We start from the raw sequence: 24,414 nt of genomic DNA, 5'->3' as shown, positions 1-24,414 counted from the left end.
TAGATCTCACTCTTTTTCAAAACGATTACGTGGCGTTTACGTATTTTATAATTGTATGTAGAATTATTTTAATATTATATAAAAAAAGGAAAAAAAATATGCAGAAAGGAGGAAAATCAAAATCTCTCTATCAGGAAGCTTGCAAGAGAGCGAAACTCAAAACAAGAGAGGGAGATCTGATTGTCGTCGTGCGTCTGAAAACTCGAGCATTTCAACTTTTCTATCACAAATAGAAAAACTTCAAAAGCAACGCACCGAGACTGTCTATGGAAAAAAAAGTCCAATTCAACACCTCCATAAACCCAAAACTTGCCTTGGAAAAATCAAATCATCCCCATAAAGAAATTACATTGAATTACAAGAGCAGAAGTAGACGGAGAAAATGAAAATTACCCGCAATTGCGACAGAGATCGATGAATCTACCGAATCGCAAAGGCTAGCCTGTCTTCCATTTATGCGTGGAGGTTGCTCTACATGAAGCATTCATGCAAATCTTTGACCCCATTAATCCAAAATCGAAACCTTTGAGAGAGCAAGACGCAAATCCAAATAAAAACTTTAATAGTATTTCATAAAAAAATTAAAAATTTAGTGAAATGAATGATCATTACCCACAACAAGCACATGTACACAACTCTCTCTCCCTCACATACATCTATGAGCAACCGTTCTGAGATTCGACAGTAATTAAAGAAACACTAAAATTCACAAATACAAAAAATAAAAAAAAACGAACACCAACCTTGTCCCAATCCTCAAAGACCCCAAATCTAGAAATATTCGCATTCACAATAACAACGAACACAGAAACAAACCCATTTCTTGTTCATCCTCATAAGACTATAATTTTTCAACCAGCGGCAGTAAATATGGCTCTGCTAAAAGTGAAGATGAAGAACTACATGGTCAACTAGGTGGAGATCGATGGGGGGACTGACAAAAATGAAACGAAACGGCGTCGTGGAACGAAGGGGAATGGACAAAAAATGAAATGGCGTCGTTTTTGTTTGCCACGTAGGAGCCGATTCCGCGGCGGGGATGCAGGCGGTTGTCTAAAGAATTTTTATACCAGAAAAATAAAATAAAAAACCACATTGGCCTCTTCACTCGGCTTGTCTTCTCTCTCTCTCTCTCTCTCGGATCATATTCCTCTCTGCACGCTCGCAAGCAAGAACGCACGCACAGAAAGATCAATCCACAAACACACTACTAGTGTATTGCTAGGCCGGCCGGCCGGCAGGCAGGCAATATCAGACATGGGAGATGGCAACGCCACGAACAACAGAGGCCTTTCGAGCAACAACAAGCCCGAGTGGCTTCAGCAGTACGATCTGATTGGGAAGATCGGGGAGGGCACCTACGGGCTTGTTTTCTTGGCCAGGATTAAGTCGCCCACCGCCAATCGAGGCAAGTCCATCGCCATCAAGAAATTCAAGCAGTCCAAGGACGGCGACGGCGTCTCCCCCACCGCCATCCGCGAAATCATGGTGCCCCTTTTTCCTCCCTCCCTTTCTTTCCTTATTTCTTCCCCCTCTCTGTTTGGTTCCCGAGGAAATTTTAAATGGAAAATATTTGAAATTTCCCCTTTCTACTTTTCAGAAGAAAACAAAAATACAGTTACTTGGAAGATTAGATGGTTTTGCGAGCTAAAGCTGAATAGTTTATGTTTTAATACTAAATCCATCCAAGTTAGTGGATTTGAACTTATCTATGTTTTTCTTTGTTTGCGAATTGGGAAGTAAACAATAGGTGCATGGAATCCTAATTTTCCATATGTGTGTGTGCGTGTGTGTATCCCTAATTTCCTCTTTAGGATCCAAACGGAGTAGCATGGAATCTTTAACTTGTGAATTCCGATAAATAGCATTAAATAAGTACATATATGCTTATTTTTGTGGTGGTTGATCAGTTATTAAGGGAGATTTCGCATGAGAACGTTGTGAAGCTTGTGAATGTTCACATCAATCACACCGACATGTCGCTGTATCTCGCTTTCGACTACGCCGAACATGACCTTTATGTGAGTACGATTTTCTTTTAATTTTGGTATTCCCACTTCTTGCCGAGAGATTTAAAGCATACAGGCACTTGGAAAAAAAATTTTGGATTTGTAATGTTGCGAACTATGGCTGATTTTAGGATCATGTCGTTTGTTAATTCGAACTGCCAAAGAAACTGTTGTAATGATATCCTATGCAAATTCCTGGGTTGATTTTCGTGTATTTAGATTTTTTTCTTTTGGAAAAAAATTGCAATGTTCTAGTTGGGGATTTTCAGTTCTAACAGGCGGCGGTGGCGGCGAGTATCTTGGGTTTACTCTGTGGATGGGTGGGTTTACTCTGTGGATGGGTCCAAAGGGTCAACAGAAAAAAAGTTGGGAATTTATACAATATCTGGTTTTATTTTTGGGAATATAGATTATTTGTGATGTTCTATTTGAGTATTTGGACAAGCTCATGTAGTTTTCCTTCACTTTTGGTGACATTATGTTGATGTCTGATGCCCTCATGCCATGAATTAGCTAGTAAGAACAACAGATTTTTATTACTTGATTCTCATTATTCTTATGAGCTAGTTATACTTCCTAGATGATGCATTTTACTTTTGGCATCTTGAAAACACGAAAAGGATGCAATTCAGCGTTTCTTACAGGGCATTACATTTTCATTTTTGACATTTAGCAATATAATTTCATCATTTGTGTTTATGGCATGACAGGAAATTATTAGACATCATAGGGACAAGGTTAACCATGTCATCAGCCAGTACACGGTTAAATCGTTACTCTGGCAGTTGCTCAATGGACTGAACTATCTCCACAGGTAGGTCTACTTCTGCGACACTGGTGTTTATTGTTCAGTTCCATTGCAACGTCATCATTGTCAATGCACTTATAAGGTCGGAAATCCCTGCAGTAATTGGATCATACATCGAGATCTAAAGCCATCAAATATCCTGGTAATGTTTGATCACTTTTTTCCTCTGTTATGTAATGAATACCTTTACTGCCTAAAGCTGTTATTTCTTTTTAAATTGTGTCTGTACATGCATGCTTGCTGGATGTTATTATGGTAACTGTATGCACATGCTGCTGAATGTACACAAGCCTTTTGTGAACAGGTTATGGGTGAGGGAGATGAGCAAGGAGTTGTAAAAATTGGTGATTTTGGACTTGCAAGAATTTACCAAGCTCCCTTGAAGCCGTTATCTGACAATGGGGTAAGAGGCATCTTTTGTGCCCTCAAGCATGACATTGTTTTTATTTCCATGTAATCTTCTCTTATTCCTTTATAGGTAAGATTTGATGAGAATGAGTAATAGGCAGGCATCTTAGAGGCACTGGGTAGACATGATGAGAATAAGGCTAACACACTTCATGAAAATCAGAAATTTCAATGTTGATGTGCAAAATCTGTTGCCTGTTTTCCTCAGTCTAAGAATAAAGAGGGTCATGGGAATGAAACCTCTGATGCCCATTGAAAATCCCATGTGAAAAAAGCAGTTTTTAGGAAAAAAGAAATAATTGTCTTACGCCAACTGCTTGCCTGTCCTTACTGAAGAATATTTCTATTCCATTCTTTTTTTTATTGGTACCGGGTGTCTAGGAACAACGTTCCGACTAATCCCAGGGGTGTACAAGTCCTTGGCAAGGAGTTTCCCGTTAGTGCGCCTCGGGCAATTCAAGGGGAAAATCCCCCAATCCGATGGCCCCTAGAGATTGTTTGCACCCAAGGAGATTTGAACCTTGGGGATTCTATTCCATTCTTATTAGTTGTACCAAAAGAAATTATGAGGAGCCTCTCTCTTGATTGCCTCATGCGTACGGATTCATGAATTGACCTTTGGCACATAGAGGGTCCAGATGGTTTCGGATTCATTTTGGTTGTTGGTCATATGCTGAATAGTTGGATGTTCAAATGTTTGTATTATGCTGGGTTCTTTCTTTTTTTACAACTGTATAAGAATTTTACTTGTTTTGGGATCTTGCAAATGAAAAGCTTGCCCCCCATCCTCAAAGCCCCGTGATACTTGGGTTTCATGCAGTTGATTTATTAATTATTTCCTGCAGGTTGTGGTAACTATATGGTATCGTGCACCTGAGTTGCTCCTTGGGGCAAAGCATTATACAAGTGCTGTTGGTATCCTCGTGATCATATTCTGCATTCTACTATTTGCAAGACCATGTAGTATGTGCAAGCAATGTTTCCAGTGGATGTTTTTATTTCCTCTAAATTTTCCACTGAGGTCTGTGCTTATTTATGTTATGTGTATGTCTCAAATTTGAGTTTTACTAGAATGGTACTTGTCAAGGTTTGATCTGATGTGCTTCGTATCTTATGCGTACTTACAGCAGAAATGATGGTTCATACCAATGTTGGTTGCATGGCATGGTAGAATTTGTTACATTATCAAGATTGACTGGGAAGAAAATGTATAACTAATATATAATAAATGAAGTGAATGCTGACAAGTGCTCACAATGAATTTCTGTGTTAAGCCTTTTGGCTTATTGACGAGACAGTATAATTGTAGCAGATTAAGAAAGTGGTACATCCTTAATATTGCAACTAGATATGTGGGCTGTTGGATGCATTTTTGCTGAGCTTTTGACTTTGAAGCCACTTTTTCAAGGTGTAGAAGTCAAGGGCAATCCAAATCCTTTCCAGGTATAATGTTTTGATGACTTATCTTTTCAGATTTTAGCTTCTTTAACCAACTTCTTGTTTCCAAGATGTAATTTTCTAGTCTGTACTATACACACTGTATTTTTCCACTTGTGCAGCTTGATCAACTTGACAAGATATTCAAGGTCTTAGGTAATTTTTCTGTTTACTTCCACGTTGGGATGATTTTCTCCTTTTGTATGCTGCCAAGCTATAATACAGTTCATGGTTGTTGCATAAGGCCATCCCACGCCAGAAAAGTGGCCAACACTTGCAAATCTTCCGCATTGGCAACAAGATTTACAGCATATACAAGGGCACAAGTAGTAAGTTTTTCCATCTTGCTATATTTCTAATCAAGTATTAAAATTAAAATAGTTATCAAGGAACTTATGTGCATATGCCAATGAACCTTGGATCAAATGACATCTCCTCTCCTAGTAAGGAGTGAAGGGTGAGGTCACGAGTTCTTGGCAAGTGCAAGAGTTGTGTATTGACTTCAATATATTTTTTTTTTGATAAGTAAAATAAGTATATATTCATCCAAAAAGTGTCAATTACAAAGAAAAGTTCTGCTGCTCCCATCCTAACTAGGTGGGAACATTAGAAACTAGAAACTCATGAAACTCCATGCCATTAAAGTCCACAGCATGAGCCCAAGTACAAAGGGTCCTAAAAAATAACATTTTTAGCTCTGCTATTGATCTCTCTTTATCTTCAAAAATCCTCTCATTGCGCTCCTGCCATAAGCACCACAAAATACAGTTTGGGATCATCTTCCAAACCGCTTTAATCTGTCTCATTCCTCGAATTGAAGTCCAACAGGCCAAAGCATCCATCACAGTTTCTGGCATCACCCATGCTAGATCTATTCTGTTAAACACCGCATCCCAAATAGTCCTGGCTACCTCGCAATGTAAAAGTAAATGATCCACCGATTCACCCCCTCTTTTACACATACAACACCAATCTGCTATGATTATGTTTCGTCTTCTCAGATTATCCGTAGTAAGAATCTTCCCCAAAGCCGCTGTCCACACAAAGAAAGAAGCTTTGAGAGGAGCCTTATTGCACCAGAGCTTTCTCCAAGGAAATTGACTGTCAGGCACTTGTGTGAGTACCTTGTAAAAGGAGCTAACAGTGAAGACTCCTTTCCTTGTTGGACACCACCACAAATCATCTGTATGCTGGGTATTTGGGCGACAAGAGTATAAAAGGCTATAAAAGTCTATAAAACTCCCCATCTCCCAATCCTGTGCTGCCCTGAAGAAATTGATATTCCAAAGGATGTTTCTACCTTCAACTTCCATTACCTCCGCCACCATGGCATCTTTAGCATTTGCAATCTCAAAAAGTGTAGGAAAACTGTCTTGTAGAGTACAATTGGTACACCAAACATCCTTCCAAAATCTGATCTTTGAACCTGTACCCAATTGCAATCTTGTATGTTGATGAAAAACCACCCATCCTCTTCTAATGTGTTTCCATAATCCCATTCCAGCGGCCCCTCGCACCTCTCTAGTACACCAACCCCCCTCGAGACCACCATATTTGTTCTCAATCACAATCTTCCATAAGGCATCCGGTTCCTTGTTATACCGCCACAACCATTTGCCAAGTAGTGCCCGATTAAACATCCTCAGATTTCTAATACCCAATCCTCCATTGGAGATTGGACGACATACAATTTCCCACTTGACTAAATGGAATTTGAACTCTTCACCTAAGCCCCCCCACAAAAAATCTCTTTGTATCTTCTCAAGACGTCCCGCTACGCTGGCCGGTATAGGGAATAAGGATAAGAAATAAGTTGGTAGATTGGAAAGCGTACTTTTAATAAGCGTGATCCTGCCCCCTTTTGACAAATACATTCTCTTCCAACCTGCTAATCTTCTCTCTACTTTTTCAATCACAGTATCCCAAATAGAAAGCGCCCTCGGGGCTATACCCAGAGGTAATCCCAAATAGTTCATAGGGAGAGACCCTATCTTACAACCCATTATACCAGCTATTACCCTTAAATTCTGAACTTCTCCAATAGGCACCAACTCAGATTTGTCATAATTCACTTTTAAACCAGACACTGCTTCAAAACAAAGCAACAATGCCCTCACAGCCCTCAACTGTTCTGTCTCGGCATCACACATAATAAGCGTATCATCTGCAAACAGTAAATGTTTGACTTCAATATATATTTCATATATTAATCTAATTTCTGTTTGTTTGTTCCTTATTGTTCTTATTTTGTTCCTTTCACAGTGAAAATACTGGACTCTACAATGTCGTTCATCTCTCTCCAAAAACTCCTGCATATGACCTCCTATCTAGGATGCTGGAGTATGTGGTGCATTCTTCCTATCTATTTATTTCTTATCTTATTAGCTTAACTTTTTTGGTTCCTAAGAATTTGGTCTGAGTTTGAATACATCTTTGAAGTTTCAAAAAGTTTCAGTGAAGTCTGTTTGATTCATTTGGATTGTCAATGTCACTATAAGCTTTGACTGAGGTGATTACATGGCTCAAAATTATCTATCTGTGGCATATGCGAAATTAATGATATGACATCGAAGTTTGCCACATTGGCCACAAATAAAAGACTCATCAATTTGTATTGCTTTAACATTATCATGATAACCTTACCATTAAAAAAATAATAATAATAAAACTGAACAAAACAGCACTGATACCCACCTCCATATGCCATAGTTGCCCCACGAGACATCCACTGCCAATTTGCCACTACCCCCTGATGAGACTCCAATGCCTGTGTCTGCATGGACCACCTGCCTGCCACCATCTAAAACTATGTTACACCCAAACTGCCCTGTCACTCTGCCACCTATTTTTGCACAATGAATATCAGGAAGCCACGGTACACCTAAAGGCACTGCTACTTCAAGGACATAGGGAATGAGTCTCATCATTCCATTCTGAAAAGATTATTTGCTTATATTACAAACTCAATGCTCATATCTGTGGAGTACTTTACTTGTAGGAGTGGCAGCAGTGAGATTAAGGTGCTCAATTTGCAACAATTGGAAAACCTGCTGCCTAAAATTTGTTGGATTTGCAGTTTTAATTCACACAATACTAACCTATTCAAAAAAAAAAAAAAATCACAAAATACTATATATACAGCAATAGTGTTTGTGCATCTGATTGTGTCACTTTTGTCAGTAGAAATCAAGTTAATTCTACAATTTCTTAATCACTACACTATTCTTGCATGTCTCTCTATATGCAGATATGATCCTCGGAAGCGTCTAACTGCTTCACAAGCTCTGGAACATGAGTCTCTCTCTCTCTCTCTCTCTCTCTCTCATTACTTACAATTTTTGTGGTGTGGCGCCTGCCCGAACATGTGCCCAGGCATATAAAACTCTAGGGTTTGGATCGGTCTTATAATTGTCCTGTGTGCGTGCGTGCAAGGATTAGTTGGGAAAATGTCTGGGACACTCTTGTTAATTTTTTTAAATAAAAAAATTAAACATTACTACATGCCTTAAAAGTTAATCGAGTTTAAGGCATTCCCACTAGTACTAGAGTTTTATATGCCTTGAACTATCTTGTAGAAACATTCTCAGATGGCGGAGTTATAGCATCCATATTCTTCTTGATACCACTTTCTAAGTGTCAGTCATGTTTTCTTTCAGGTATTTCCGGAATGATCCTCTACCAGGGCGGAAGTAAGGGTCAATTTCTAAAAATATCTTTTCCCTCAAGTATTTTTTCCCAAATTCTGTATATGAAGATTTTATCTTCTAATGGACTAAATATTGAAGCATATAGCACACGTATATTTCAATGGTTCATATAGCACACCTATATTTCGTTCATTTTGACAAGATACATGTCACATCAATTCCAGTGCACTGGTATGCCAAACTGGAGAGAAAGTTAACTATCCTACTCGTCCTGTGGATACAAGTACAGATTTTGAAGGGACAACTAGTCTTCAACCTCCACAAACGGTATTTGAGTGCGCATGCCATTTATGTTTATGCTGTGAATGATACTTGCTTACTCATTCCCTGATTCGATGGAGTAGGTATCATCTGGAAATGCAGTTTCTGGGACCATGTCTGGTGCTCATGGAGGGACAATGAGATCTGTCCCTCGGCAGATGGCTGTAGGTGGCATGCAAAGGATGCAACCTCAGGGCATGCCGGCTTATAATATAACATCTCAGGCAGGGATGGGAGGTGGGATGAATCCTAATGGCATTCCAATGCAGCGGGGTGTTCCTGCCCAGGCCCATCAGCAACAGGTTAATTGCACTGAGTCCTAGGTTTTTTGTTATGGAAGAGTTAGTTCCTATTTGTGATGCCCCATTGTTTCTTGAGCAGTTGAGAAGGAAAGACCCAGGAATGGGGACAAATATATACCCTCCACAGCAGAAATCAAGGCGCCTCTGAGGTAATGCTAGTCTTGAATTCCCTTTGTTGATTGTGCCCGTGTACTTCATATTTTCTGTAGGTATGCTATATCAATGATGTATTGTTTAGATGCAGCCTGACTTTCCTATTTCTGGAATATGGTATGGAATCTGTGCGTGGTCAGTGATGTTGTCTTCTTGCAAAATATGACCACAAACCCCAGGCCCCTTCTTTCCTTCCATGTTTTTCTGAAAGTGCGTCAAATATTTTCATTAATCCCAGGCCAATCTATAGATTAATCTTCCTGTCCTGGCAAATATGCTTGTTGCCAGTTATTTTTTTTCCTTATGATGTAAATACAAGAAACTCACGTTTCTTTAATGAAAACTCGTGAAATGAGTTTTGGGCATAAGGGGGCATGATCTTGATTTGAATATTTTAGGTCTCCAAATGTGCAACTCTGCTAGAACATGAAATGAAGAAAAGAGGTGTCATCCTCATATGTTGGTTCATCAATAACTTAATGATTTATTTAGGAGATTTGTCTTTATTATTCATTTGCATGGAATTTCGTGTGATAATTAGGTTATGCAGGTGTAAGGGGAAGTGAAAGATAACTTGGGGTACGTCATGCCCGAACTCACGATCCGTTACTTCTCAGGATGTAAAGTCTAGATGGTTTGCATCAGTGACCTGTTAAACTCATCCTTTCTTCACTCCATTCCTAGTCATCAGAACATCAAGATCAAGTGCCGCAGAGTTCATTATTCTCTGCTCTAATTTCACTTTTGTTGCCAGGAATACCGATCAGTACAAGGGGAGGTAAAAGAAGGTTACAGAAGCACAAACTACACGCTTGATGGAGCACGTTTCTTTGTACACTAAATGTGAACCAAATTACTGTACATGTTTGTTGTATTGTGGTGTTATGCCACCTTAACAAATTTACGTAGGTTTAGGAGATCTCATTCGCCTAAAAAAGATGGGAACTATTTGGTTGAGGCTCATCTTCTCACACTGATGATGTATTGTATTGTATTGTTTACTGAGGAAAACTTTGACCAATGAACAAAATTCAGATTTTCTTTCCAATACAGCTTAACATTTGTAACACAAGCTTATATTTTTATTATGTTCTTGGTGGAATTGTTTTTAATTTGTATGGATCGATCCTTCATCATGTTCGCTCCAATGATCATGTTATTGGTCGAGCAAAAACTTCTGATGAGCAGGTTCTTTTACAGGTGTCGCTCCAGCGGGCAACTACATTCTTCATGTTCAAGACTATTTCCATCATGAACATGCCTCAATCCTAAATCTTTTGTACGAGTATTCTTCATTTATTTTCTAATATGATACTTCCTCTTGATAAGTCTAATATGATACTCTCTTCTTATAGTCTTCAAATAAAGATGTGATGGTTGTCTGTGGAATGGAGAATGTATTATCCGCTCGATAATAAATTAAGATAAATGATATTTGTAATTTTAAGATATACAAATATCGTGTAAGTCTTTAAAAAAATTGAATAAATTTCAAAACCATATGAAAAATATTATTTTTTTAATTATATATCTTATTTTTTTTCAAAAGAGCTATAAATATATCTAATATCACTCAAAAATTCTATATGGGTTCCCCAAAAATTTAAAATATTTACTCTACATTGTTATAGCATCATCATATAAATCAATCCAGCTCAACTCAACCTAATGAATTTCTGTTTGCCTTGGAAGGAAGACAAAAGCAGTAGGCATTGAGTGTGAGTTTGACAAAAATTTGTGAAGAGTACAGTACAGACTCCTGCATATATCTTTATATGACCATCTACTGGTCCTAAGTTCAAAGTTTCAGAGAAAACGACAAGTACTGATGACGCCGAAGTAAGCCATTTCGGCAGTACCTTGTGTTTCCGCTTTATATTCTCATGCTTAGCCGACGTGTCCCGTTTGAGAACCTTGTGTTTTTAGGGTTCATTGACATAGAAAATCTGAAAACTCGCGTCGATCGGTTGAGTATTGAAAGTGGATACCTGTAAACCGACATTAATGAAGGCCGCCCATTGTTTTTGGGATGACTGTCGTCATTGTTTTAAAGGGTGCTCGATCTTTATCCCTGTAAACCTCATCACCCACCATGTCCTTTCTTCCAAACGTTGCATCAAGTTCCCTGAAGACCGCCACACCCATCATGTCCTTACAGCTCTCTAACGGTGGCAACGACGTAGCATCGGCCATTGGTAATGGCAGCAGTACTTCTGAGTCCGAGCTCCTGAGCTTCCAGAGGTTTTTCGAGCACTGGATCGTGGAGCAGAACAAAAACCTCCAGGACCTCATATCTGCATCCAAACACCACGAACAAGCTAACGCCAGTAACATGGCTGCAAAATCAAAGGATCGAGCTGATCGTGATGAGGTTCGGATCATAGACAAGCCCCACTTTTGCCCGCTCATCGACCGGGTCATTCAGCATTACGAGCAATACTATCAGGCCAAGTCAAGGTGCGCCAAGCACGATGCGATAGGTGTGCTGAGAGCCCCATGGACAAGCGCACTCGAGAACGCGTTCATGTGGATAGGAGGGTGGCGACCCAGCATGGCTTTTCATTTGCTCTACTCCAAGTCCGGACAGCAAGCCGAGGAGAAACTAGCCAGTTTTGTTCAAGGGATGAATAGTCGTGGCGATTTGGGGGATCTCTCGCCGAGTCAACTGAGCAAGGTCGACGAGTTGCAGAGGAGAACCATTAGGGAGGAGAGAGAAATCACGGAGAAGATGGCGAAGCACCAGGAAACGGTAGCGGACTCGGCAATGGTTGAGTTGTCACATGCGGTGACGGAGTTGATAAGGAGCGAGGGGGAAGGCAGGAGGAGTGGTGGGATTGAGAAGGAGCGAGTCGAGTCGGTTCTGGCGTTGAAGGAGGAGGGCTTGGAGAAGATCTTGCAGAGAGCAGATGATCTACGGTTGAGAACGCTAAAGGCGATTCTCGATGTTTTTACTCCAATCCAGGCCGTCCATTTCTTGATTGCAGCTGCTGAGTTGCACCTGAGATTACATGACTGGGGCATGAAGAAGGATGGCACTGCCGGCCATTGATCCCATCCCACTTTGGGAATTAACAAAATGTTTTTTTATTTTTGGTCCTTTTTTTTATTTTTTATTTACCCTTTTTCGAGTAGAAAATTAGTTGTCGTGTGAGAGTATTGGTTTAGATAAGTTTTAGGTATAATTTGGGTAATTGAACACTTTTTTTTAGGTTTTAGCTAAATTTGAATTCCATATTAGATTAGTTAATCTCTTTCTCTTTACTAATGTAATATTATTATTATTTATTTATTTATTTGCTTTTTTCAAATACATTTTTTTTTTATATTATTTTCTTAATTTCCAGTAACCTATTTCCAACCAAGCAAGAAACTATATTAACATTCAAAACAAGTTGCATCATAAGACTTCAAAACATGCAAATTATAATAACTCAACTTTTTGTGCAATACATAATTTAAAATAAATCATATTGGAATGCTGTATTAAACAAAAATATTAATTATTAGGTTTTATTATGAATTTAAGAGGTATCAAATGTAATAATATTGATTAGTTTTTTAAAATAGCTTACACTTTTACTTATAATTTTACTTACAAAATTAATTTTATTTTGAAATTCAAATTTCATGATTTTCAATAACTGACACGAAAAAAAAAAAATATTTTTTAATTTTTTAAAGTACATTTAACACTTTACTTTCTAAAATATAGGTTTAGCCTCTCTTGAATTATTATAAATTGCTTGAAGAAAAGCACACGACATCAATGGCAGGATACAAATTCATTATGGGTTTTGTGCTTTCATATGAACAGTGTATTTGATAAGTAACATGATTTGTTCTCTTTAATTAATGTTATTTTCCTTATACCATTCATAGAAACCAAAACAAAATAACTGAGTTACAAAAATTAAAATAATAATAACAAAATCAGACAAGTATCTGCGAAATCAGACAAGCAAAAATGGGACAACACAAGAAGAGTTACATGGAGCCAGCCCCCAAGAAAAAAACCGCAATTTACACCTCAATAAATTAACTATAATAATACAGGACATTGATGGAAAAGAACCAAACCGGATCTTCTATATCTCTACCAACTATTTTTTTTTTTTTGTATTGGCACCGAGTGTCCAGGACAGCATCCTGACTAATCCCAACTTATCTCAACTTATAATTTATATTGCTAATCGGCACTCTTTTCAAACCTCATTGTTCCTTCATCCAAGACAGCCATGTGCTTCCTCTTCTTGGATAAACTGGTTGGATTCTGAAGCCCAGTTTCAGCAAATTGAGCAGCTGTTCTAGCTCGCAATTCTTCCAAGCTCTCACCTTCCTTTGCTCTCTCGAGAACCTGAAAAAAATTCGTGGGGGGGTCAGTTGTCACAATTTAATTTTCCCATTGTGTGGAGGGGCAAAGTGGTCTCCACGTCTAGAGAACTTACCAGATGCCGACCGTAGAGATGTGTGCTTGAAAGCGCTTGAAGCGCATTCTGTGCCTCTTGCTTTGTAACATACTCCACAAATGCAAACCCTCTATGATGTCCAAACTTCTTTGGAAGCCTTAGGCTCTTAATCTGCACAACAACGTGAAAGTCCAAAAGAAAAGAAAAACATTAGTTTGTCATACGACAATTCATCATTCATAAAAAAACTCTCGCTCGTGAGTGATAAAACCTCACATTATCAGTCAGTGGAGGGGGGGGGAAGGAACTGCTTTCTCAGTTGCATTTTTGCATTAAGTAACTTTTTCATGCTTCGTTAATTGCAAAAGATGATAGAAGGAGAAATTAATTGACATATGGATATTAACTTAATTTGAAACAGTTCCAGACCTTTTTATCCTTGAGACACTTTGTTCTTGCATCTTGATTTTTAAAACTAATTGCAAACGTTGATTCAACACTAATATAGAAATCAAGGTTCCAAACTTCTCATGCTTTGTAAGAACATTGCCTTAATTTATATTTGCATTTAGCAAAATGCAGGACAAGCAACTTAATGTAACGAATCACCTGGCCAAATGGATTAAATAGCTGTCTCAGATCTTTATCTGTTGCCTCAAATGCCACATTTCTTACAACTAATTTAGTTGAACTCTTATCCTTCTCCACTGTTCTCTGCACCCGTTCATCTTTCTTAGCATGGCAAAGTTGTAAGATAAGTGCGTGTCCATCCAAAATAGTTCCCTGAAAGAGAGAATGCGAGAGCCACAATAAGTTTTCCAAACTGCATGCAAAATGCAAGTCATTTGCTGTCTGTTAGTACCTGTAAATCTGTACAAACATCAGCGGCTGTCTCAACGGAATCAAACTCGATGAAACCAAAACCCATTGACACATTCTTCCCATTTTTCAAGTGCTTCTTCACCTGCATGTGACCAGACATACTCAAGAAAACAGGAATACTATGAAATATAAATCTCATTAAAAAAGTTACAATGACTAGGAAAATACCTTGACACTTAAAATCCTTCCCTTCTTCACGTGTTCAATAAAATGCTTTTTCAAACTCTCATCAGATGTCTTAAAATTCAGGTTCTTGACAAATAGAGATCGTGACTGAATCATAATAATAAAAAGAAAGCATGGTAGTTAAAAAGAAATGTAATACAGACAAAAATCCTATATCGAAGGGGAAACAAAAACAAAGGTGCAAGTAAGAAATGCATATCAAACCTCAATTCTATCAGAATCAATATCCATGTCAATAAATCCTTCCACTTGTTGCTCTAGCATGATCCTCTTGGCATCATGCTCACCAATGGCATTGTTCTTTTCATCAGTCTTGGATATTGAACTTTGATTAAGAATATTTGCAGGAGCCCATTCCAAATATAGTGGAGCATCCCTATTAAATTAAAAATAAAGGGTAAGAAACTCCTAGACCATCAAAAAGTTAGATGCAGCAATCCAAATAGGGAAAATAAAAAAAATGAATGCACTCAAAACAACCATAAGAATTCTAACAAATACAAAAACAAGTATTCTAATGCAAATTTGAGTCAACAGGTCATGTAAAGTTCTAATGATAGACCTCAGCTTAACCGAAGCACCCTGACATTGTTTCAGGCAGCATAAATTCTGTCGAGTGGTTCAGGCAGCTTATATTCTGCCGAGTTGAGTTGGCTTGAGTTACATCCAAAAGAATAGAAGATCTCTTTGCCAATTGGAAAGGGTTATATGGTAGCTCAAAAATCAGAACAGCGTGGAAGATGGTCCTATCTATCTAGTATTGAGTATTTTAAGGGAAATAAATGATTTTGAGGATCGCTAGAGGATAATAGGGAGCCTAATAGACTGAATTTTCATTAATTTCTTGTCTCTTTATTTCTAGTTAGATGTTCTCTTGTATACTTCCAGTGTACTTGGCATACACCATTTGTGGCTTTTTTAATGAAATCTTCAATTACCTTTTTTTATTTCTAAAGCAAGAATTTCATTAACATAAAAGGATCAAGATACATGAGGAGTGGGTGAGGTTCCCCAACAAACACCCCATTACAACAAATGCAGTGCAAAAGAGGAAAATAAATTGGGTTTTGGGACCAAAGAATTGGTCCCCACCCATTCCCCACAAAGGGGGCGAAGTCTTAAATGACGTTTCTTACAGTCCGTTGTACAAATTGTGGTGCCATTGGTGGAGGCAATGGTTTAGTGGTGGTGCACTGCAGTTTCTTGCGCGCAGCTATGGAGGCACGTGGAGGCCACACGCCAGTAGTATTGGGGTGGGGTGGATCAGATCTAATTACCTATATATACAAAAGTATAGGCTTGGGTTTTGGGGAAGTCTAAAATCTATTTCCTTTTCATGTAAATTCCAATGCCCCTTGGTTGGAGGGGCGGGGATAGTTGAAAATGGAACACCCCAATCCAAGGTAACACCTGACTGACAATGTTTTTAGCAGCTCATACTGGAAACAAGGGGGGTCAGCTCGAACTCCAAGTTGTTTGAAAGTTTAAAAGGTTGAAGCCATGAAACGGTTAAACTCAAAGGTAATATCCAGCTTTGGTTCTAAATAAAGGAAGCAGACTAGTAATAACTTCACTTCAGAGCTACAATAGACAAATTGAATTCACGCCAAGACTTGGCCAAGGCAACTGTGTTTCTTGGACCCTTCACCTTCTTGTACGTGTCAAGAACATAAGTACGGCCACCAGAAAACCCTCCAACCTACGAACACTGAACATCCATGTAATGTATAGCTTTGGCCCACATGAACCCATCAAGCTTGACTAAATTTGAACTTGACTCCCACAACAAACTGCTCAACAATTTTTTTTTATAAGTAAACGATTGTATTAATGAGAATAGGCATAGCCCAAGTACACATGGACTATACAAGAGGCAACACCTAGTTAAAAGGAAGAAATGGAAACAAGAAAGTCATGAAAGTCTAGGCCATTGAAATCTACAGTTTTAGCCCATAGGAATAAAGTTTTAACAAAGAGTAATCTAATCTCCTCGGTGAGCACTCCGTATCTTCAAAAGTCCAATCATTACGTTTCTTCCATAAGCACCATAGAATACAAATGTGAACCATCTTCCACACAGTTGTGATTTGTGGAAAACAACCCAGTTTCGTCCAACTAGCCAGACCACAATAGCAGGCATAACTCAGGCTAGCTCTAACCTTCTCAAAACATCATCCCATATCGCTCTAGCAACCTCAATGCAGTAGAAGATGATCCACAGTCTCGTCACTTTTTCTACACATAATCACCTTGCATTTCCGTAAATTGTCAAATCTTACCCAAAGAAGCTGGTCAAACAAAATATGCTACCTTGGGAAGCGCTTTATTTCTCCAAATCCTTCTCCATGGAAAGTGATTGTTCTACAGATGTGTGAGGGACTTATAGAAGGAACAAACAGAAAATGTACCTTTTCTAGCGGGTACCCACCACAAACTGTCAGTTCCCTGAGTACTCGACCTCATGGAGTACAAGAGTCTGAAAAAATCCGAAAAGTTGCCAACTTCCCAATCATGGACTAAGCCACTAGACATCTCCATGAGGTCAGCCATTGATGCTTCTTTTTCACGTGGAATCCTGAAAACTATAGGGAATGTGTCCTTAAGGGCTCTATCTCCGCACCATAAGCCATACCAGAATTTGATTCTAGATTCGTCTCCCATCACAATTCTAGTATATCGAGCAAAAATCCCCAACCTCGTCTAATGTGATTCCAGACTCCCACTCGATGAACCCCTTGTACCTCCCTAGTGCCCCCAACCCAACAAACCACCATACTTGAAGTCAATTACCAACTTCCATAAAGCTTCTATTTCCATGTTATACCTCCACAACCATTTCCCAAGAATAGCTCGATTAATACCTTCAGATTTCTAATTCCCAACCCACTGGTAGAGACTGGAGAGCATACCTTATCCCACTAGACCAGATGGGATTTGAACTCATCCCCCAGCCCACTTCAAAGGAAATCACGATGGAGTTTCTCATGCCCCCCCCTTTTTTTATATGCATATGAAAACAAAAAATGATAATGTTTACTTGCATTCTAGAATTACTAAGACAGACAAACAAAATGTGATTGAAGAGTATCGTTTTGAAGCATTTGAGTTTTTCTCCAAGTGTTTTCTTTGCTCTATATGTCATATATGCACCCAGTGGGTCTTAAACCCAAGCATTACATCCACTCTATTCTAAAGGTGGGAGTAAGGTAAGGTTTGGATAATGAGTTGAGATGAGATGAAAAGTTAAAAGTTGAATAAAATATTGTTATAATATTATTTTTTTAAATTATTATTGTTTTGGGATTTGAAAAAGTTGAATTGTTTATTAAATTTTGTGTGGGAATTTGAAAAAGTTGTAATGATTAGATGAGATGAGATGAAATGAGTTGAGATCAACTTTGAACTGGGGCCGAAGTGTTCAATTTAGAACAGGAGCATTCGCTAAGTTGTTCGAAATTTAATAATAATTTAAAAAACAGAAGTAATATTAGATCAAGTCTAGGAAGGGCGGTTCCAAAGCTCAGCAGACAAACAAAATCCACTGCCAATATTCAGAATATATATTGGATAAGAACTTCATCAGCTACTGCTTCATCAGAATTTATTCTCTCTCTCTCTCTCTCTTTTTTTTTTTTTTTTTTCGGAGCTATTCAATTGGCATCTAGAGACAAACATAAACTTACTTGTAGCGCTTGTACGCCAAACCTCTAAAAGCTGCACGAGCTTCAGCTGGTTCAAGAAATACAACCTGAAATATAATCCAAAAAGAGATCAATGAAGAATAAATTATTAACATACCACTCCTCAATGATGTAGATGTTTACTTGTGGCAATTATCATGATGTTCACCCACTTGTAGGTAAACAGGAACACTTTTCAAACTTAACAGAGAAGAAATTAGCTAAATACACTACATTGATGGCAGACAACCAAGAAGGAAACCTTGTCAAAAAGCATTTCCAATTACCTGGAGCAATAACAGTATGGCTCCATCTAAATTGCAATAGGTGGTCAAATTCCGACTGCAGGCCAGCCAACCCAGACCTTAAAACTCCCAAGCCTGAGTCAGATCCTCTTCCCTACCAGCCTGCCATCTGCTGGAGTCCAAATGCAAATATCTAAATTTCCTCTCTCAGACAACAATATCTTTTTTTTGATAGGTCTCTCAGACAACAATAACAACATCAACACCCCCTGCCCCCAACATACACTAACTTCTGCAGAAGGAGATTAGCCCAAAACTCCTATTTACCCACTATTACGGTGGCAAAAATCCATTTTAGGAGATCTTCAAGTTCAGCAATTCTATCTCCATCATATAAGTAGAACAATAAACTACATAGGATATCATATACATAGGCCCTTTGATTATGATAGTCGAAAGTCACCAACATGGGATAATGTAAAAAATAAAATAAAATAACATTAGATAAATGATAACTTGGCATCTTAGTCTTCCCACAGTTTCAATACATGGCCACTCTCCCGGGTTGTTAACTGCCTTAGACAGGTTCTAGTCAGCACATGGTTCCAGTACATAAATACTGAGAATTAAGAATGTGTAACTTAACTAGAAGATGATCAAAAAAATAGAAACTTCTTAAGCATCAACATTTGCAAAGGAACATTCGGTGACATAATACAAATGAAAAAAAAAAAAAGGCATGAATGCATACCAAGGCCAATGCTTTTGTTGAAGGGATAATAATTTTGTCCAAACCCCCAAATTTGCCAAACATCTTCGCCAATTCATTTTCAGAAGAACCATAAGGCAAATTCTTCACCAACAGAACGTGCTTGCTTCTTTTCACACTATCAACTTTCCCAGCAGCATAATCCTCTAAAGATGCTACATTTATTCCAGCGTTTGTAAGAGCCTTTTTAGTCTCTGCAATCACTTGAGTTTCTCCCAAAGCTATACGTACAGCAAGATCATCAGCCTCCCGATCAAGAAAATCACTCTTACTTACACCATATTTCCTAGCAATGTTTTCGACAACCTGTCAACATACCAAAGAAGATGTAAGGTGAGCCTCACTTTTCACAACAAAGCACAGAATCAACTCTCAGAAGCACACTTCAGCAATGCATGGTCAATTACTACGCAATGCTATTGCTAGGAGTATTGGGCAGAAATGAGATAAAGCAAACAACAAAAACAAACATCCTCTGTTTATTTCTGGAAATGTGCAGAGAGAGAAATAATGAAACTAAACTTCACAATTGAGTATTTCTAAACACACTGCTCAGGTTAATATACATACTGTATCAGGGCGCATGAACAAGCTGTTCCATGCTCTAGTATCTCCACTAGCTTCAGATGCCTTCCGCTCTTCCTCCCTTTTTCGCTTAAAAGTTTTTGAAGTTTGACTAGCAGAAATGTCAGTCCTGAACAAGTAATGTGAAAGTCCCAGTTTCAATGAAAGCAGATAGTGATGAATGATGCAAACTGAAAAATTGAAACACGTCAATGCTACTTACTCTTGCTGCTCAGAATTTTTTTTTTGTTTTGCTGGCATAACATGCAATAATCTGCCTTGAAAAATTGAATTGTCTAATTCTTCTAATGCCCTGTTTGACAAGTAAAATATGTAATGATTATAAAACAAATCGATGAAACAAATAAATTCAGTTTCAGGAAATGACAAGATCCATCAAAGTTTTAAATGGCATCATCAATTAGGAACTAAAACTCATCACAGGAGTAGCCAAAGCAGCTCGTTGTAACAGAAAGAAAACTACATACCTCACTGCAGATTCTGGAACTGCATATTGAATATAAGCTATTCCTTTGGACCGTTTTGTATCTTTGTCAATAACAATATGGACCTGTGAAACATCACCAAATTTACTAAAATGGCCTTCCAGTTCCTCCTCACCGTTAAGAAAAACAAATCAAAATAACAAATTGAATTAGAAACAAAGATAAGTATTTCGACCTGTGAGACATCACCAAATTTACTAAAATGGCCTTCCAGTTCCTCCTCACTGTTAAGAAAAACACATCAAAATAACAAAATGAATTAGAAACAAAGATAAATATTTCGACCAAGGCAGGGTAATAAACACTACAAATATATGTCGGCGACAATACAAAAACTGATTTCATATACTGTACTAAACATATCATTTTCTTTTCTGTTAGTAAAACCAAATTTGTATCGAATAGACTGGACAGGAAACACAAACACAAAGGGGAAAAAAACAGGAAGCAAGGATGAGTACATTGCAGTATATGGCAGATTTCGGACAAAAAGGCGACCAGTCTCAAGAACTTCATCTTTATCATCTTTCAAACTTGATGATGGGTGACATGATTTAGGTATTTTACCATCGGGGTCCTGTGAAGGGCCTTCCTCCTCATCCTCTACTTCATGAGTATCCTGGCTCTCAAGGCCTTCCTCTTCATCCTCTTCGTCATCATTGTCGTGGTCATCATCGCTACTTTCTGAGTCTGACCATTTTTGTTTTACTCTGCTCTTGAAGTAATCCATATCTGAAATGACTTCATCGTGACCAAGACTAGGTGATTTTTCAGCTTCATAATTATCAGAAATGTCAGATTCGTCTAGCTCAATGTGCACTGGAACTGATTTCTTTTTGCGTTCCTCCTTTTCTTGAGTTTCCCTCTTGCCGACATCACCATTTTGGTCAGCAGTAGATGTTATTAATGTATCATTGGCCCACAATTTTGACTTCACACGTGGCTGCATGACCTGAAGAAACTCTTGAAGTTTAGGGTCATCATTCTCACAACTCTTTTTAAGATTCTCTCTCTCTCCTTTAGATCCTGCAAGGCTTGAGTTTTTAGAACCAGCAATTTTTGTCCCCTCGTCAGTTCTTTTATCTTCTTTTTTCAAAGAATGCCGACTCCAAGGACGAGGAATATCTGGATCCCCAACTTTACGAGCAATCTGAAAGTAAGCAAAAAGATTGTGAATGTATGCAAAGGGGGCTCGCTAGCCTGCTATCAAGCAAATATCACTTTTCAATTATCTGATTATGATGTTTCTCTGTTCTTATTAATGGATCTCTCTCCGATTTCTTTTGCAGCTCTCAAGGGTTGAGACAAGGACAGGGAGACCATCTATGTCCCTTAATATTTATGGTTGTTATGGAGGACCTGAGTAGAATGTTGATTGTTTCTGTGGATAAGGGACTCCTTGTTGCTGATGATACATAGATCTTTTGTGATGTTAACTGGAATCACTTCCATCACTTATGCTACTGCTTCTTATGCTTTAAAGTTGCTTCAGGTTTGAAGATCAATTTGGCAAAGTCGTAATTAGTTCTTGTGAGGTCATGGTAGATATCAAGGGCTTGGTTAGATTTTTGGGGCATAGGGTGATGACTTTACCCGTGAAGTACTAGGGACTTCCTTTGGAGGTGCCTTTCAAGGAAAAAATATGTAGGAAGGACGTCATTGAGAAAATGTTTTTTGCCCTAGGGGTTCGATGTTATTTTTGCACATATGAGCTAGAGTTTACAGCCAAATTATATTGTGTTTTTCACTCTTACGGGTACCAATACAACAATCATCTATTTTAGATAATTGTGGGACTTCTTAATGAACTTTACATTTGCAACTTCAAATCTATGGTAATCATCAATGTTCAAATACAGAATTAGCAAACATCTATTTTGAAAATTTAATAATAAAAAAATGCTAAAAGATAGTGGAACAGCAATGTGCACCTCACAAGTAATCCTACAAGTATCAATGTAAGACTTGTTAAAGTATTTGATAGCATCTTCAGCTTCACGCTCTGTCCGGAACCCAATAAAAGCAAACTGCCTACTCTTACCATCCCTAGAAAAACCCACAAATGAAATAAAATGGCATAGATTAACAACAAATATATAACTCAGAAAATAAAAACAATAAAACTATTAAACAAAAAAACAGAGATAAAAAAGTGGTGTAGTGTTACTTGGTTCTCATTATCTTTGCATCCGTAATTTCTCCTTTCTGAGAAAACAATTCTCGAAGGTGGTCCTCTGCCACATATTTTGGCAAACTCTTCACACAAATCCGAGACCTGCTCACAGCAATATGACAGAAATAATATGCAAATGAAATAATCATTTCTTCTTAAAGTACAAACCGAGTCCATTGCCCATGTTAAAAGGGGACGGGGAGGCATTGAGAAAAATACTTATACATTAAAATTTTCAACGTTCTTTCTACCTGTATATCCTCGGGGAAAATCCAGATAAACTACCTTTTTTTTTTTGGTCTCTCCTCTCTAGGTATGGAGATGAATAAAGGTTTTCTATATAATCACACAAAAACATAAACCTGATTTCAAATGAATGAACTTCCGTCCCATTTCGCAAAGACTGAGCGGTTAGAGGAAGAGCTTAAAACCTTCTTTTTTAACACTTTATTCCATTGATCAATTGTAATAGGTTTTAATGGCTTGAATCTCCAATAGTTTCTTGAATCTCTACACAAGCACGACTAGCTCTTGTTCCGTATACTTGGGCTATGTCTAATTCTATAAAAAAACTTGCTTACTCATCAAAAGAAAAAATACTCTCAAGAGTAAAGGGGCAGAACAAAATAGAATAAGTTAAAATAGCCCAGAAGAATCGTGCGCTTGTATACACTATGATGTTGTGTGCAAGAGAGCGAAAGAGAGAGAGACTGACCCGAGTGGCGGATGCACAGTGGATGTCTTAAAGTCATCCTCCATTGCTCTACCTTCTTCTTCTCGCTGGTCCACAGGTTCTTACACTGTTTCCGGCGAGGCTGGTGTCACACGGCTTACCAGATGCCACTCTTAGGGTTTCTCAAGGCAGTCAAAAGGTGGGATTAGTGAAAAGGGTTCTGAGTGAAGGAGGAGCATCTCGACGAAGCCTTCGGTCAAAGCATAGACGCTGGAGGGTTGGTCAACAGATGGGGTTAGTGGGCTGGGCCAAGCCTTATGGACGCTGGAGGCCTTTTATTTACTTCAATTAGTATTCGGTTAGATAGTGGGCCGGGAGCATGTTCCCTTGGGCCAGTTTGTTAATTGTTTTCTTATGTTGGACAGGCTTGTCGGCCTTATTTCGTTTGTGGCCTTATATGGTCTGCTTTTGTTGCTTTGTCTATTTTGTTTGAGAAATTCTATTTGCAGTCTTGAGTAAGGGATTGCGTATGCAATCTCATTGATAAATGAAGTAAAAAAGAAAAAAAGTATCATTTTAAAAATAATATTATTGTAATTTTAAAATTTTTTTAAACATAATTGTATGGGCTTGCATGAGCAATCTCATTTTGGAGACTATATATAGACTAACTCTATTTGTTTTATTCTTACCAATAGGCTAACAGCTTAGAAGCTGGACAATGACCTCTACTTAGGTATGTTGAATGAAATTACAATTTTCTTGTATTTTCCTATTTCTCTCTCTTCCCTCATTCTCCTGTTTTGGAGGAGCTCCACTCAAAGTGAGCAAAACCCTAGTTTTTTTTAGCCTTTTTCCTTAGGCCTGTTACAGCTGGGTGCAAAAAGCATTTTTCCGTCACCGCCTCAGAACTCCTGTCTACGAGCTTTGCTACCTGGCTCTGTCTTCATTTGTCTGCCACAACTCCTGTAATGCGACATGCCCCAAACTTCCAAGGGTTTTAGCATTCAGGCTTATTGACTCGTTAAGGAAATGCTTTAAAAATAAACATATTCACGAAATAAACTCTCGATTAGGGGTGGAAATATGTGACACGACCTGTGAACCTAACATGAACACGACACTAGGGATGTAACGGGTCCAGTTTGGTCCGGTTTTGGACAAATTTTGAGACCGAACCAGTATACACCAATTTTGCATTTTCAATAACCGATATCGCACTGGTTACCCTCATAAACCGGTTTT

At 38.3% G+C, this 24,414-nt stretch overlaps 3 protein-coding genes across 10 annotated transcripts; 2 read left to right on the top strand and 1 right to left on the bottom strand.

Annotated features, from left to right (window-relative positions):
- The first annotated feature begins 1,099 nt into the window (after nucleotides 1-1,099).
- On the top strand, nucleotides 1,100-10,162 carry LOC108983389 (cyclin-dependent kinase E-1). Of its 7 annotated transcripts, XR_004802553.1 has the most exons (18): nucleotides 1,109-1,488; nucleotides 1,911-2,021; nucleotides 2,720-2,823; nucleotides 2,917-2,959; nucleotides 3,122-3,220; nucleotides 4,071-4,140; nucleotides 4,574-4,668; nucleotides 4,785-4,818; nucleotides 4,907-4,991; nucleotides 6,925-7,002; nucleotides 7,910-7,957; nucleotides 8,319-8,351; nucleotides 8,534-8,636; nucleotides 8,714-8,932; nucleotides 9,012-9,081; nucleotides 9,484-9,529; nucleotides 9,627-9,664; nucleotides 9,840-10,162. XR_004802553.1 is itself a non-coding variant. In XM_018955000.2 (17 exons), the coding sequence occupies exons 1-15, from the start codon at nucleotides 1,258-1,260 to the stop codon at nucleotides 9,078-9,080; spliced, it is 1,422 nt and encodes a 473-aa protein (XP_018810545.1). In that variant the 5' UTR covers nucleotides 1,109-1,257; the 3' UTR covers nucleotide 9,081; nucleotides 9,636-9,664; nucleotides 9,840-10,162. The 7 variants fall into 7 exon arrangements, 5 of the variants coding, with proteins under 5 accessions (XP_018810545.1, XP_018810544.1, XP_035550559.1 ...); XR_001994859.2 differs by lacking the exon at nucleotides 9,484-9,529 and having other exon boundaries at nucleotides 1,100-1,488; nucleotides 9,627-9,719; XM_018955000.2 differs by lacking the exon at nucleotides 9,484-9,529 and having other exon boundaries at nucleotides 9,636-9,664.
- Nucleotides 10,163-10,693: 531 nt separating this feature from the next.
- LOC108983378 (protein DOG1-like 3) lies at nucleotides 10,694-12,389 on the top strand. Its single transcript, XM_018954979.2, has one exon. It carries the CDS (start codon nucleotides 11,178-11,180, stop codon nucleotides 12,132-12,134), a length of 957 nt encoding a protein of 318 aa, XP_018810524.1. The 5' UTR covers nucleotides 10,694-11,177; the 3' UTR covers nucleotides 12,135-12,389.
- A 593-nt stretch (nucleotides 12,390-12,982) lies between these two features.
- Nucleotides 12,983-23,408, bottom strand: LOC108983398 (multiple RNA-binding domain-containing protein 1). Of its 2 annotated transcripts, XM_018955008.2 has the most exons (16): nucleotides 23,212-23,408; nucleotides 22,491-22,598; nucleotides 22,255-22,369; nucleotides 20,785-21,473; nucleotides 20,499-20,547; nucleotides 20,306-20,388; nucleotides 20,041-20,130; nucleotides 19,824-19,947; nucleotides 19,236-19,559; nucleotides 18,243-18,307; nucleotides 14,764-14,935; nucleotides 14,542-14,646; nucleotides 14,354-14,455; nucleotides 14,101-14,274; nucleotides 13,531-13,662; nucleotides 12,983-13,439 (listed from the first exon to the last, which is right to left on the bottom strand). In XM_018955008.2, exons 1-16 carry the CDS (start codon nucleotides 23,253-23,255, stop codon nucleotides 13,272-13,274), a joined length of 2,544 nt encoding a protein of 847 aa, XP_018810553.2. In that variant the 5' UTR covers nucleotides 23,256-23,408; the 3' UTR covers nucleotides 12,983-13,271. The 2 variants fall into 2 exon arrangements, with proteins under 2 accessions (XP_018810553.2, XP_018810554.2); XM_018955009.2 differs by lacking the exon at nucleotides 20,499-20,547 and having other exon boundaries at nucleotides 20,306-20,437.
- Nucleotides 23,409-24,414: the final 1,006 nt, after the last annotated feature.

Source organism: Juglans regia, chromosome 10, assembly GCF_001411555.2.
Source record: "Juglans regia cultivar Chandler chromosome 10, Walnut 2.0, whole genome shotgun sequence".
In the NCBI taxonomy this organism is placed as follows: Eukaryota; Viridiplantae; Streptophyta; class Magnoliopsida; order Fagales; family Juglandaceae; genus Juglans; species Juglans regia.
This window is presented reverse-complemented; position numbering and strand designations above follow the sequence as displayed.